This window comes from Plutella xylostella, chromosome 31, assembly GCF_932276165.1.
Source record: "Plutella xylostella chromosome 31, ilPluXylo3.1, whole genome shotgun sequence".
NCBI lineage: Eukaryota > Metazoa > Arthropoda > Insecta > Lepidoptera > Plutellidae > Plutella > Plutella xylostella.
Window position 1 is genome coordinate 4,839,086 of NC_064011.1, and position 15,497 is coordinate 4,854,582.

A 15,497-nucleotide genomic window follows, 5' to 3' on the forward strand; every position below is an offset into this window, starting at 1 on the left:
TTACCCGACTGAGCTACCACCGCTCTATACTGGTTATAAACTGAAAATTAATTTTTAATTAGGTACTGGTGTTTTTGATGTCCTCATGTTTTACTTATTTTTAGCAGATAGATAGATAGATAAAATATTCTTTATTTGTACCCAAGATATTATGTAGGTTTCAGATTATTTATATCATCAATGCGCTCACTACTCAAAGTCTCTCTTATACTTCAGATAAATAAATATATTAGTTCGTGTACCGTGATTTATAATACGATACAATTCACTTCTAATATTCAATGAAATCTATTTTAGTTTGTCACGCTTGAATAGGCGACATGTTTACCGATGTTATTCATAGGCATCACTCCTTTACGCCCCGTCGCTTCCATATATGGAACTCGTCCGTCGAATCATCCGCGAATTTCGTAATTACTTCCAAGAAACTCTTGTGTAAGTAGGTAGGTATTATGCTTGAATTTATAAGAAAATATCCGAAAAAAAGTATTTTGTTACGCCCTTAAAAGTTTTTTATTCACTAATGATGAGTTGTTAAGGTCGTCCACCCTCTTTCGACTTACTATACTACTTTAGCAACCTTCCTACACCCTTTATATATAAACCTACAGATAAACTATGTTTGACGCCATTTTTTTTACCGTAACGATACTGCTTTTGCAACATCCTTACTATATGTTATTTATTCTTTCTTTCACAATTTACATAAGAAATAATGTACAATCAGATGGACTTAATGCTAAAAGCATTTTCTGCCAGTCAACCTGCAGGAGGACTGAGAGTGAAAGGTATAGCGGTACAAAAAAATGCGACCTAAAATAATATGATTGTGAAACACAAAGAGACCTAAATCCTATGTGTGTAAACAGCCTTTCGGCTAACTATACCTCTTTTGCAACACCCTGTATACGCATATATATATATATATATATGTGTGTATATATATATATATATATATATATATATACACACAGTTTTGCAGAGTCCGGGGTGCCAGAGCGGCGAATGTGTCAGTGCATCAATCACCCTGAATGACGCGGTTCTCGTGTCGTGAGACGATTGATGCTATCGGGACGATGCGACGGGTTTTTTTAACACTAGCTGTTCCCGCGAGCTTCGCTTCGCCTTAAAAAGTATTCCCGTGGGAATCCCGGGATAAAAAGTAGTATATGTTCTTTCCCAGGGTCTATACCATATGTACACCAAATTTCATTCAAATCCGTTCAGTAGTTTTGGCGTGAAAGAGTAACAGAAAGACAGACACAGTTACTTTCGCATTTATAATATTAGTTAGGATTGTGTATCTGTCAGTGGTAGCGTAGTTTCAGATTTGATCATGGTAGGTTTTCGATTTGTTTTTTGGGTCATAAGTGATCTTACCCCCAGTGATATCAAAAACGGTTTAGCCTTTTAAAGTAGCCAGTTTATATACAATATATGCTTATATCTGTCCAGTACGTCAAAAGGCACCAACTCAGCATGTGCTTAACAATAAAGGCATAAAAAGCTGTTTTCAGCTAACCTCTATATCTTTAAAGCAACTATACCAACAATTCTATTCCACAAAATACATTCGAATAAAATCAAGATAAAACTAAACACTAATAGTCGAACATTAATAAAAACGCATAGATTTGTTTTGACTCAGGCTTTCGTTGCAATGTCGGGAAACACTGAATTTTTTATTCAGACAAATTATGAAACGATTTGTTGAAACTCGAGTTTTTCAGTTTACCGAGTCTTTAGTGCATAAATCTCTCCTAGTTTTTGATGTATGGCGGATGCTGTGACAAGATAAATTGTTTCATACAAATTGGCTTAGTACATTTCAAACAGTTGCGCTGTTTTAAATTATTTTGCGTGTAGTATTTAGTTTTGTACTAGTTATATGCTGTCTTGTATATGTAGCTTCATCTTATTCTTATTTTTTTTAATTGTAACTTTATAATGTAACATAAATAATAATAATAAATCATTTATTTCGGATTAATCCATATTTTGTTAGTAACAATGAACTTAAAAATATGTTACTAATGGTTTTACATTAAAATAAAGTGTTCATAAATAAATAAATAAATTCGTATAAGTAATTCTTCTTGATGATTTACCTTAGAGCTTGTCCCTTTTTAACTACAAATAAGCTTTTCCAGATATATACTTATTTCGGCTTAGTATACCCTTTTGTAACACCCTGTATTTAATGTATTATTTTTTAAGGAGCGGTGATACCTCATTCGGGTAAGCACCCGCTTCTCACGCCAGAGATGCGGGTTTGAATCCCGGCGCTGACATGTTACCATGATGAGTTATTTGAAATTCAAGTACAATATGACTGTATACCATCTAATGAAACCTGCACATCTAGATTCTAGAAGTGTACCCTAAGTGCATTGTACTCATACGGCTCGCGACCTATCACGTGAGTACAAATGTACAGCGAAAAACGGGTGACTGACATCTGACTACCCCTTCGGGGATAACAGGCGTAAACATATTATGTACTAGCTGTTCCCGAGAGCTTCGCTTCGCCTTTAAAAGTTTTCCCGTGGGAATTTCGGGATAAAAAGTAGTCTATGTTCTTTCTCAGGGTCTAGACTATTTATGTATACCAAATTTCATTCAAATCCATTCAGTAGTTTTGGCGTGAAATAATAACAGACAGACAGACAGACACTGTTACTTTCGCATTTATAATATTAGTTAGGATTAGGATGTATGATTTCTACCACACATACCTACCTATACCTATTGGAAACGGAATAATGCCTCCATAGTCTTAAAGGTTCACTAGTATTATAACAAAGGAGAAGTGATTTATCACTCGGCACAAGCGTCAGTGATCCGTCAGCGGTGGCGCCATCTATCAATCCGCTGATTAAACTGTGATTAACACTCGCCTAGCCGTTTTGCTGAAGAACTTAGATTAACAATATAGGTACGAGATGGCGTGTCCGTGCGAAAGAAACGTCTCGACAAATTTTAGTAACACCCCAATTCTACCACTGTTCTTGCCATTGGGTTGAACTTAAAACGGTTTGACAGAAAACAAAAGGTGTATGACAGTTTTTGCTTTGTTTTTCTGTGTGACAGAACTTGCTATTTTGGTCATGAAGGTCCTTCACTTTACTTCACTTTACTTTAAACATCACGATGTCAAAACCTGAAATTGTTAGTTAAATAATCTACTGAATTCTGACTGTTTCCGTAAATTTAATTACCCAGTGGCTGTGGGGGCGTTAGTACCAGCACCTGGCTCTCTCGAATGGAACCTTTGTGCTATTTCCCAGTGACAAAATGTAGTTTGACATTCATAATTTTGCGCCTTCAGAATTGAATCAACATCATTGATTAGGTATGTAAAAGTTTGCGATATTTTAAATTACACTCTAGCAAACATAAAGTGTGACAGGTGTATATGTGTGTTTTTGTGTGAATATTTACGTATTGTCGCCAAGCGGATACGGATGTGACACCATCGCGCTCCTAAATTGAACGTTTGAATAAATTCCCTGTCGTGGATGTACGGCCGGTGCATTCCCATCACGTAGCTTGGACCTTTGACTATAAATCGGGAGGTAAAATATTTGTATTTATTGAAGTATTTTGCACAAATACATTAATAAGTGTACAAAGTGCTAACATAATGCTAAAAGCTTTTTCTACCTGGCGTATGAGATTTTTTTGTAAAAAACAAAGGAATTCAAAGATAAAGTTATATGAAGTTAAAGCAAAACTTTTGGTTTAGCCAAAAATATGTATAACTAAAAAAAACTGTAAAAAAATCAAATTGCCCAAATTTTTTAAACATGTTATTTCAATTCATTTAATATTTTTCACTGGAACATTTTCATTGCTAGCGAGTGTATTATGAAAAATATAGAGACGGTGCGTTACGTGTTCGTCCTATATGGATTTTATTTAAAATAGAGATGCCATTTGGTCGGACTAGAGTGGAAGAGCCCTATCATCAGGTGTTGCCGGTATGAATAAAATAATGTTACAAAATATTTTTCGCGAGTGACACATTTTTGAGTGTTTTTTGTTTTGATGAACTGACGGCCTTTTCGGACTGTAGATGTATGTTGGTTGAATATAGAGGTAGCCATTTGTTGGAAAGATTGTTTTGTTTTGAAAGGCATTTGTTTTATTTGAAGTGCATTTGTTTTGTTAGAAAAATACGAAAATTTGCGTTCGCACTCTTTTGCGTTGAGTTTTTTAGATGGTCTTTTTAAAATAACGCCTTTAGAAAAAAGGGGTTTATAAGTTTGTATTGGCCATGAAATTTTCCACTGCGTATATTTCATTTATTAATGTTGTTTTATGTATTTTTTCAGGTATGTTGAATACGGTCGTTACATGAGTAGGTGACGCAGGTAGTATGTAAGTAACTTTAAGTTCACTTGAACAGTGTGTCAAATAAGAGTAGGAAATATGAAAGAATAATACAATAATAATATGTGGGGACATCTCCACACGGCCACCCAACCCCAAACTAGACCGAGCCTTTAGGCCTGGGTCTCCTATTTACGCCGTAGGCCGCGTCACGATGCTCACTATAGAAATGTACTGATGCGGTCTCCCTCACACGCCGACGTTGGCGCGTAGACGCCGTAGGTAGGCCGTAGGACGTTGATCGAAACGTTTACGTCAAAGTCGGACGTCGCATATAGCATAAAATAGGAGACCCAGGCCTTAATATGGGTATCGGACAGCTGATATGTCAATGGCAGATGGAAATTTTTAATTGCTCGTGACTAATGAATATAGTATGGAGGAATAAATATAGTTTGACTGTCATCCGAGGACATAAAATAACATGAAACAAAAATTATATTTCTTAGAATTGATTAGGTATCCTAACTTCCTAACTAATATTATAAATGCGAAAGTAACTGTGTCTGTCTGTCTGTTACTCTTTCACGCCAAAACTACTGAACGGATTTGAATGAAATTTGGTATACAGATGGTCTAGACCCTTAGGAAGGACATAGGCTACTTTTTATCCCGGAATTCCCACGGTTTTTTTTTGGGGCGAAGTGAAGCTAGCGGGAACAGCTAGTAGGAAGATAAACTGTCTATTTCCAATTCCATAATGCCTTAATCTCTACTACGGTACAGTGAAGGTAATTGTGATCGCCGCCCTAATTAGGGTTCGGTAGTAATAACAATAACTGTAAGTGTTGTTCCCGATCGCAGGTCTAGCGGCGGAGGGTCCCGTAGAGATACTGTTAGGAACCGTACTTCAGCACATTATATACTTAATTGGCTCAATTTAGATACTAGATACTAATACACCTGAGGGGTAAATCTGGTGCAATTGACTGTTTTGTCGGTATTGGCTTATTATTATTATTTAATTCTTTATTGCACAAATTTATACAGGGTGTTACAAAAAGGGTATACTAAGCCAAAACCTACATGTGCAGCATGGTATATCTAAGCCCGAAACTAAAAGCAGAATTTCAAAATTCACGAAAAAAACCATTCTCCATAATAAAAAAGTCACGTGACCAACAAAGTTTCTATGGAAAATGTTTTTTTTTCGCGAATTTTGAAATTCTGATTTCAGTTTCGAAAAAAATTACAAAATGAGGGCTTAATGCTACTTGACAAATATGGATTTGTTAGTAAAGTAGATTATGTTGATGTCTGTTAAAATTATTAATTTAAAGCCTTAAAATAAGCATATTTTTAATGTACTAACTGTTCAGTTCAGCAATATGGACGAAAGTTCTATTGTCAAAAGCTCTCTACATTATTTTGCAACTGCCGGCGAAAAAGTTTATTTTTTTTATCGCGTAGTGCACCGTTTCTGTATGAGGTAAAACTTTTAACCTCGTTAAACCTAGGATCTAGACACAATGCACTGAAACTAGGGCTTAGAATAAAGAGTGCATCTAATACATTATTAATCTGGACGGTTAAACTCGGGTTAGGGCTGCTGCACACGTAGCGGTTAGAACTTTGCAGAATTACTCTTTATAAAGCTTCTCATACAATATAATAACTAGATTTAAAAGCGAGTTTAGCACTGCCTTAAAGGTTTGTTTTTGTTATTTTCAGTTTTTCATGGCACCTTCGGATTTTTGTGTATCTGTGTGTATGTATATATCTGTGGTAGCTTAGCCTCCGAAACGGCTGAACCAATTTTTGTTTTGTTAGGGTCGTAGGTTATGTTACCTAGATATTCTGACAGTCGAATAGCGTAGTGGTTAGTGGCCCTGACTGCTATGCCGAAGGTCCCGGGTTCGATTCCCGGCTGGGGCAGATATTTGTTTAAAGACAGATATTTGTACTCGGGTCTTGGGTGTTGATATTTATATTTAGTATCTATCTATCTATGTATTTGTGTAGAATATCAGCTGTCCGACACTCATAACACAGGTTCTGCCTAGCTTGGGGTCGGATGGCCGTGTGTGACATGTCCCCACATATTACTATTATTATTATTCTTAGCTATATTTCATGAATTTTTTTAGAGTAATTCAAAATTTATGCGACTCTTCGTGTTAATGTTAAATATGGGGTAGTTGGTTAGGTTATTAATTTCTAGAGATCGTTTTTCGAATATTCTTGGCGGTTGGAAGTAGTTGGAACGCCACCTCTGCAGCCGTCCTTAATCGTTCCTTTTTAAGCGCTGCGACCGGCTAAATCTAGGAACAAAAAGAGTTACTAGGTTGAGCCTGGAATTAGTCTAGTCTAGCCGACTGACAGGTGATTATTCACGTACTAAAGTAGTTTAGAGCTTTTAAAAGGAAATCCTTTTTAGAGACGTTTTTTGGATTGTGTTTAAACATACAGAATGTAAAATATAATTTTTGAGGTAACTTGATATTTTGATTCTTGTGAAATGTTAATGTAAGGGCAGATAAAATTTGTCATTGCTATTGCTTGTTGAATCTATTTTTTTTATAGTCGCAGATAAATCTAAGTCTTTCTAAGTATTTTAAAGAAGCATTAAGTAAGTATAGGACATTATAACGCAAGTAAAATATATTAAGGTAATTTATACAACATGTTATTTTATTTTATTTTATTTTATTTTACATTTGAGGAAAACTTACAGCTATTAACAGTTGGATAGCAATTGTAAAGTGTAACTAAAAGCAAATTATCAGTTTTCACTGATATACAACTTAATAATATAAAGATCACAAGATTGTACACACATACTTAATTATTCTAACAATAATGTAACTTAGTTTCTGTTATTAAACGTAAATATAGTAATGTAACTATCAAAATTTTAACTCAATAACTAACTAATTAACCAATAATTTCTATAGTAGGTTGTACCTTTCTTTAAAAAAAAATACATTTAAAAGTAAACATACCAAATACTTACCTATACTTACATAAAACAATTATACAAAGCAACGTGCACGACTTAATAATAATACACTACTACTGCCGCTACGCCAAAGACGACACGAAATTGCGGAAAAAAATTGCTTTGACCATTTCCAAACTACTGCCAAATATATCGACCTCGCTTGAGTTGCAGAGACTGTTAATTGCATTACTTGCTCGTAAGGAAAAGAAATTTTGTCGGAAATTTGTGCTGCAAGCAGGTATGTGGAGGGTTTTAAATTTCCTGGATGGTCTGGTTGGGACATGGAAGTTTACCATCTGAAGCAGCTCCGGACAGTCTACGTAACCTCTAATTATTTTAAAAAGGAAAATAACGTCTGCTACTGTCCTACGGAGTTTAAGAGGAAGGAGATGGAGGCGTTCACAGCGGTGTTCGTAGTCGGTGTAGGGAATCTTAAATTTAAATCCGATGTAGCGTGTGAACTTCCTCTGTATCTTCTCCAGCCTATTTATGTAAACATCGTATTGAGGGTTCCAAATCTGGCTGGCATATTCAAGATGACTTCGAACATACGCACAGTACAGCAGCTTTACAGTCTTCATTGATTTAAAAGGCTTAGAGGCTCGCATAATAAAACCAAGAGATTTGGACGCTTTACTTACAATATGGTCAATATGCTGATCAAATAGTAATTTACTATCATAGGTGACACCTAGATCACGCGATGAGAGCGCCCTTGCTAAGTTTTGACCTTTGATTGTATAAGAAGCTTCGAACAAATGTCTCTTTCTAGAAAAGGTAACACAGTAGCACTTGGCGACATTTAGGTCTAACTTGTTACTCACACAATAGCGGTCAAGTCTACAAAGATCCTCTTGCAGACATAAGGCATCAGCAGCATTATTGACGACCATAAATACTTTCATGTCGTCTGCAAAAAGTAAATATGAGGAATTTTTAAAACAGGTGTCGATGTCGCCGATAAAAACAATAAATAGTAAGGGACCCAGCAGAGACCCCTGAGGTACTCCAGAAGGAATATATCTCCAAGCAGAAGTGTAGCCATTAAGTACAACCGCCTGAGACCTATTGCTAACATAGGATGTAAACCATCTGAATAGATTACCTCTAATGCCAGCAAGATGAAGCTTGTTTAGGAGTAAACAGTGGTCTATTCGGTCAAAGGCTTTACTGTAATCTGTGTATATTGCGTCGACTTGATCACCGTTATCCAGATTACTTGTAAGAAAGTCACTAAAAATTAAAAGGTTAGAGACCGTGGATCTTTGTTTCAGAAAACCGTGTTGGGCTGGACTAAACGTATGCTTCAGAGCGCTGTAGAGCTGCGTGTAGACAATGCGCTCCAGGATCTTAGACAGTAGACACAGTTTGGATATAGGTCTGTAGTGCTCGACGCAGTCTTTGGAGCCCTTTTTATGGATTGGTGAAATAAAGGCGGCTTTCCAGCGAGACGGCATGATACCTTCATTGATACAGCGTTGGAAGAGTAATGCAACCGGTACACTTAATTCAGATGCACAATTCACTAAGAAAACGGCTGGTATGGTATCAGGCCCTGCAGATTTGGTCAAATCTAAAGAACGCAGTAGTCTCTCAACCTCAGATGCATTGATTTCCACTGAGCCAATATCGCAATTTGAGTTAGAGGGGGCTATATTATTAATTAAGTTCTGTTTAGCATTGCTAGAGGAAATATTACTATTATTACAGTGGTTCAAAAAAGTTGACTGAAAGTATGATGAAAAAAGTTCACTAATACCTTGGCCAGTGTCAGAAGTTACACCATCAAGAGACATGGAAGAGGGAAATGTACTATTATTATTTTTACTTTTTAAGTACGACCAGAATGCTTTGGGGTTTGTTTTAATAGAATTTTCAATGTTTGAAATATAGGCTGAGAAACAATGTCGCTCGGTTTTATTAACTCGGTCTCTCTGCGCCAAAGGAGTTGTGTTATAACGTATTAAGAAGCACTAGAGTGTTGCTGAAATGTAGGTACAATCGACACCACGAAAACTCAACACGTGCCGTTCTAATCTAGCCCCTGCGTCGCTAGAAATACGCGTCACGAAATACGGAGGCTTTCACTGTTTCGCGAAATAGCACGAAAACATTGTGTGTGAATACTGCAACAGCATTACAAGAAACACCCCGTATAAGTGCTTTTGTTTCTTGGAACAGAATTAAACATTAATATTAGATAGGCACAGGCACCCTCCGGCCAGGTTGATAGACAATGTTACGCCTTCATACACTGTTTCCAACAGTTGTACGAGGGAACTTTTGGAGGCTTTTCCATAAGAGCTTTGCTACCATGTTGCGGTGGAAATATTTAGTGGAAATGCACCCTTTAAGGTAAGCGTCCTACAGTATTGTACGGACCAAACGGATTGTCATAAATGCATGCACAAACGGGGTCGGCAATGCCGATGAAGTGGACGCACTTGTGTGAATTTCTATACAAAGAATACTGAATGCGATGCGTCCGTTGCGTACGACGCCGAAAGGTAGACGCTTACCTTTAGGTAGAATAAATATTCGATACTAGCTGTTCCCGCGCGCTTCGCCTCGCCTTAAAAAGTTTTCCCGTGAGATTTCCGGGATAAAAAGTAGCCTATGTTCTTTCCCAGGGTCTAGACCGTAAATTTCATTCAAATCCGTTCAGTAGTTTTGGCGTGAAAGAGTAACAGACAGACAGACAGACAGACAGACAGACACAGTTACTTTCGCATTTATAATATTAGTTAGGATTTAAGTACTGATGATAGCTTAGGCAAGGAAATGAGCCGTTACAACGCATGTACGCACATCTAGCCAGTGAGTGTGAGTGAGAGATTATTTCGTTATTTACGAAGCCCACAACAATCACGGCAAGAAAACAAGCAATATGAATAAACCAGCGACTAATTTAACTAACCCCTGAGGGTCAAGAGGGTTAGTTTAGTTTCGCAAAAAGAAAACGAACGTGAGTTGCCATGAAATCGGTGCGTTTAATGCTATGAGATCGAGTCTTGGTTAGTAGTGGCGCCATGATTTATTTTTTTTTAAAGAAAAAAGGCCTGTATCTGTTTGTGGCTTCCAATCGGCTGAACCGATTTTAGATTTGTTTTTTTTTTGTTCTAAGAACATAGCTATATTTTATCAAAATCGGCTTAGCCGTTTAGAATTAATGTGACTTTTAGCTCCAATTTCTCCATAGTCAGTTAGATCGTAACCAGGGAAACGTTGATCAATTATACGTCATCTCCGTGTTAAATTCATGACAGATGTGTCAAAAGTCAAGCAATAATCCCTCGTTGTGCTCTAACCCAATATGGTTAAATTGGAGCTTAGAGTGTAATTTCTGTGGTTTTTAACGTTGGTTATGTTAGGTTTCTTGTATTTCGTAAGCTGAAGTGACCCTCCAGAACAGATTCAGTGTAGCTCAGCTGTAATGAATATTTGAGACGCAGGGGCAGTTGGGGAGATGTGATTCGCTCGGGTTTTCTTGTTAGTCTCTTAGATGAAATCATTTGTTTCGTTGGATGGCTTTAAGTTTGAATTGAGTATTGACTATCGAGTTATATTTCTATTGGGTTTTTTTTGTGTCATAGTTATAGCGTCATAGGTTATGTTACTCCGAGTGTTTTTATTTGATCGAAACCGGCTTAGCTGTTTAAAAGTTCTGCGTCCTTACGTGATGAATGTCGGGGTTTTTTAATGTTGCGTTGGTTAGGTTGTTCTATAATACAGTCGTCTGGTGAGGACTTGCGCCCTCTAACCCGAAACCCCGGCTCAACCCCGGATCAACCCGGTTAGTGAGCCAACCACCCGCGTCTCCCCTCGTCGTGGGTAATCTCTTTTTCTGCTTTGTTGCAATTTTTATGCGATTCCTGTTATAATTTTTGTCTGGTGTTTGGACATTTCTAAGGTTGTAGGTTCTGGATGCGGCTTGTGGATTTTAGATGTCCCACAAAATGAAATTTTAATTTTGAAATTAGTCAGGATAAGGTTGTGGGAGAGTATTTAGATTGAGTCCAGCTAAGCTAGTTTTGCAAGGGTATAAAATATGGGAGACTATTTTTTATTTAACTGGTATCTGTAATTGAATGAAGAATAGTAAAACAAAAACGCACCACGTCACGTGACTGTTAGAAATTGCAAGGAATGTTTTTTGCCCTGATCAACTTTCTTTGAACCCCGGTTTCTGTTGCATAGTTAGCTTTGTTGCTCTCTGACGTTACCTTACCGGGCAATTCTAAGTAGTCATCACGTCAAAACGGCCCAGTCGCAAATATGTCGTGTGATGTCTCCATAATTTGTATTAATGTGTTTAAACGCGAGTCCAACACACATTTAACAGTTGCAGTGGCTTGTAATTTCTGCCGACATCTGTCTTATATTTAGACGTTGAGTGCTGGATCTAGACGGAGCACAGAGTAATCATTAGATGGGTTATTTTAACCTGCGACTAAATAGCTCATCTGAAATTTTTGTTTTTGTTTAAAATAAAACTTGAAAAATTATTATTAGAGTTTAAATCAAACATAGGTAGTACCTATAAATAAAAGCGAATATAGAAATTTTTTACACTACGAACGATTAAAATGTTATCTTTCTCATAGGTATTAGGTCTATTAGGTACTTCCTAACTGTTATAAAAAACATACATACAGAACCTTCTCCTTTTATAGTAGTCGGCTACATACCGATTTTAGCGTTGTCAAATACCTTATGAATCTGTCAAAAATACTTAAAAGATAGGTTAAACTTTTTTTGTCATAATATAGATCATGTTTTATACAACCTTAAGATTTCCGCGTTAAACCTTTATTAGCTGAAGCGAAGTATTACCCACTCAGTGACCCATCTAAACCACCATCTGTGTCATATACAAGTCTCTGCCCACCAGCTGAAACCACCCAATTAGTATTCTTATCTCATTGGCAATAAAAGCTAATTTGGCTCAAAATCTGCTTAGCCGACGAGTCTGATCTTTCGTAGTGGTTTTTTTTTACATGACTCACTGAGTGAGTGATGTGGACTGAAGTCCGAACAGTCCGAAGCTAGTAATAGATGTTTCAGTCTTATTTGAGGACTCATGATGTTTCGTAAATCATTCGATTTTACCACGAATGTATGATGAGTTGTTTGTAGGATAAATTCAATGAAAGCTTATGATCATCATCATCATCATCAGCCTATAGCAGTCCACTGCTGGACGTAGGCCTCTCCCAAAGCACGCCACTGGATGCGATCTTTAGCTGTTTAATGAAAGTTTATCGGGCTGGATAATTATTTTTGGCTTCTCAATCTACCATCTACCTTTCCTTATTACTTACACAGTTTTTTAATAATTTAACTAAAAAGATTGGAATTAGTTCATGACTGTCTTTAAATAACTTTTTAAACCTACATTCCTATGAGTCCACTCACCCATATAGACTCTTATTATAAATCTTGTAACTTATCATATAAAAAAATCATATTCGCCATCGAGTTAAAAATAACAATCAAAGCAATTTTTTCACAATACGTCGAATAGGTGCGTTACGCATTTAGCCCGCGCGGTTGGGCTCAACGTCGCTAACGTGACGACGCGTCGTCCGTCACCGAGCGTGTGTTAAAAATAGACGCGTGACGCGACGGAGTCAACGTAACGTTGGGTATTTCGCGGCATATTTTAAGGGCTTCCTCTGTTGTTGTGACTAAGCTGAGATGTGAGTTTCAAGGTCGTGGGTTGTTTTGTTTGGTTGTAGGTTTGTTTTGTAGGTATAAGGGTTTGTGTTTTTTAATTATAAATAAGGGTAATATAATTATCCTGACACTAGAATTTGGTTTTTCCATTTTTACAGTAATGTTGTAACTGTTTCTATTTGTGGGCATATAAAGAGTATTTTATCTTTTATCTTTAGCTGTTTAATAAACATGTCAATTATCATTTGTAAACTGTGCATAGAAGTTCGAGTTTTGAATGTAAGTTTACACACCCAGCCACCTTCTGCAGTCGCTATCTCAGACAAGAGTAATTAATGGATGTGTTCGGTTCGGTTGCACCAAAGCTCTCGAAGTTAAAATTATACCTATGGTTAATATTGATGACTTTACAAGGATCTTCTGATACAATAGTATACGTAATTACGAGTATTATAATGACTGGATTAAAGAGTATTTCGTCTAACTTGTGCAGACATTTTCCAGCAAGAAAACCATAAGCAAATCCGCATATAAATTATATCTAAAAATAATTACTAAGCTATCCGCTACTACAGAATTTTCTCGTTAAATCCGCGAGCGTATTCGAATAAGCCATGACATGTGGCGTCTAAATCTAAATAATCCCAAAAGCTATGCCAGTTAAAACATGATTTTGGCGTGTAGTGGGATCAATCCGAAGCTCCTAGTTGGAAAACACCTGGAAAGCAATATATCATTCGCTGACTGACAGCCAAAGGATTAGCAGTGACTTTTTAGAACTTTAGCTAGACTTTAGCCTTGATGTATCGCTATTTTAAAATGGAAAAGAAAGTTTAATTTTAAGTTTACTTTTAACTAATATGTTTTGCTTTGCGCAGGATCGATGGATGATAGAAATTTTATCGTGGTCGGCCATTCTAATATCGAAGAATATACTTTCATTCATTAAATTTCTACGAGTCTTAGGGCGTCTTGCACAACAAAGTTAAATAAAATTAAATAGTTTGTCTCTTGCTCTGACAGTATAATGTCAGAGCAAGAGGTCATAGATTTAATTTTATTTAACTTTGTTGTGCAAGACGCCCTTATTTAAGATAAATAAGCAAACATTATAAATATCAAATAATAACATAAACGTAATAACCTAATATGTCCCACTACTTCAATGATAGAGTAATTCTCATAACAGTCGTCATAACATAACAATTTAAACTATTCAATTAGACCAACAGTCGCACAGTCCATATGTTTTTATGTCTTGATGAGGTTAGTTCGCCAAGTACAGTCGGCTAAAGGGTGCTTGGGACAAGTCCAATAGTCGCAGGTAGTGTCGGCGGCAGCTAAAGTTGGCAAACTTAACTTTGACAAGGATCTTTTGAGGTTGCAGGCTGGGAAGTTTAGTAAATGTTTTGGTTAGTCTATGGACAATTATTTAGGTTTATAAATTTGAACGAATTATAACAATATTTAAATCACAATATGTAACAAAAAATGATACTCTATTGCTTCTCTCTTATATTATGTATTCTCTACGAAAAACTATGCCATACTCATAAAACCCACCATCAAACGAATTAAAATACCTAACTTTACCTGTATACGGGAGGTACAAATAAAATGCTCGCTATTTTCCACGTGATCTTCTGGTCAAACTGAACAACTTTCCCCAAGAACCTTTGACCTCCCGTACAAAATTCCACGATAGATAATTATCAATGTCTAACTTTGTATGAATGAAATCGATATAAGCTTATTAACTAATACATTCACTTTATACGAACTTTATATTAAAGCAGCACACATTATCATGCATAATAATATTTATAACAAACAATAACATTCCCACAGTCTCCCTACAAACGAAAGTTTCTAACCACACAGCCATAGACTGGCTCGGCTATCACAGCGTATTAAAACAAAAGCTACCGGCGGTCAAACTTACCCGTGCGGACGCGAAGTTGGCGCTTTATTGAATCGTGTGTGGTGCAATATGCATTATATACTACCTATATACTTATACGTAAATGTGTAGTGGCTTTTCCCGTTTCCCCTAAGAGGTTTTCCCGAGGGATTTCTGGGATGAAAAGTTGTCTTTGTCCTGGTTTTTCACATTGAACTCAATATATTGATTGATTGGTTATTATTTTATTCAGAACAAAATATATACAATTTAACTTAAAACTAAACACCGCCAAACTACAAGGTAGTTTATTGGCAGTACATGCTCTCTTAACTTATTTTTTAATAACATGTGACTTATCACTAACATGTAGTATTTTCCGGTGAAAGAGTAACATCCATCTAGATTACAATATTACAAGTTTATATATGGAACGGCAATGACAGGTGAATTTTTTTATTGTTCGTTAGTGTATTTAGCAATAACTATAGTATTCCGTATTCCAAATTTTATCTTGGTACCAAAACGAACCAATATTTTGCTTGTAACATTTTTGTAATAACCAAAATATGGTGTCTGTTTATTAAA

General features: G+C 36.4%; 2 protein-coding genes across 4 annotated transcripts in view; one reads left to right on the top strand and one right to left on the bottom strand.

Annotated features, from left to right (window-relative positions):
• LOC105384440 (heterogeneous nuclear ribonucleoprotein L) overlaps positions 1–15,497 on the top strand; it is a 333,915-nt gene that overhangs the window by 239,560 nt on the left and 78,858 nt on the right. The gene's annotated exons all lie outside the window — the stretch shown is intronic.
• Positions 7,399–8,896, bottom strand: LOC125491101. Its single transcript, XM_048632219.1, has 2 exons — positions 8,439–8,896; positions 7,399–8,243 (listed from the first exon to the last, which is right to left on the bottom strand). The coding sequence occupies exons 1-2, from the start codon at positions 8,788–8,790 to the stop codon at positions 7,414–7,416; spliced, it is 1,182 nt and encodes a 393-aa protein (XP_048488176.1). The 5' UTR covers positions 8,791–8,896; the 3' UTR covers positions 7,399–7,413.

What these genes read in the sequence shown, in the direction of transcription:
- LOC125491101 (XM_048632219.1), bottom strand. Translation starts at nt 8,790, where the DNA reads ATGCCGTCTCGCTGGAAAGCCGCCTTTATTTCACCAATCCATAAAAAG. An exon ending in TCATCTTGCTGGCATTAGAG is followed by an intron (nt 8,244 to 8,438) that starts GTAATCTATTCA and finishes TACTTTTTGCAG; the next exon opens with ACGACATGAAAGTATTTATG.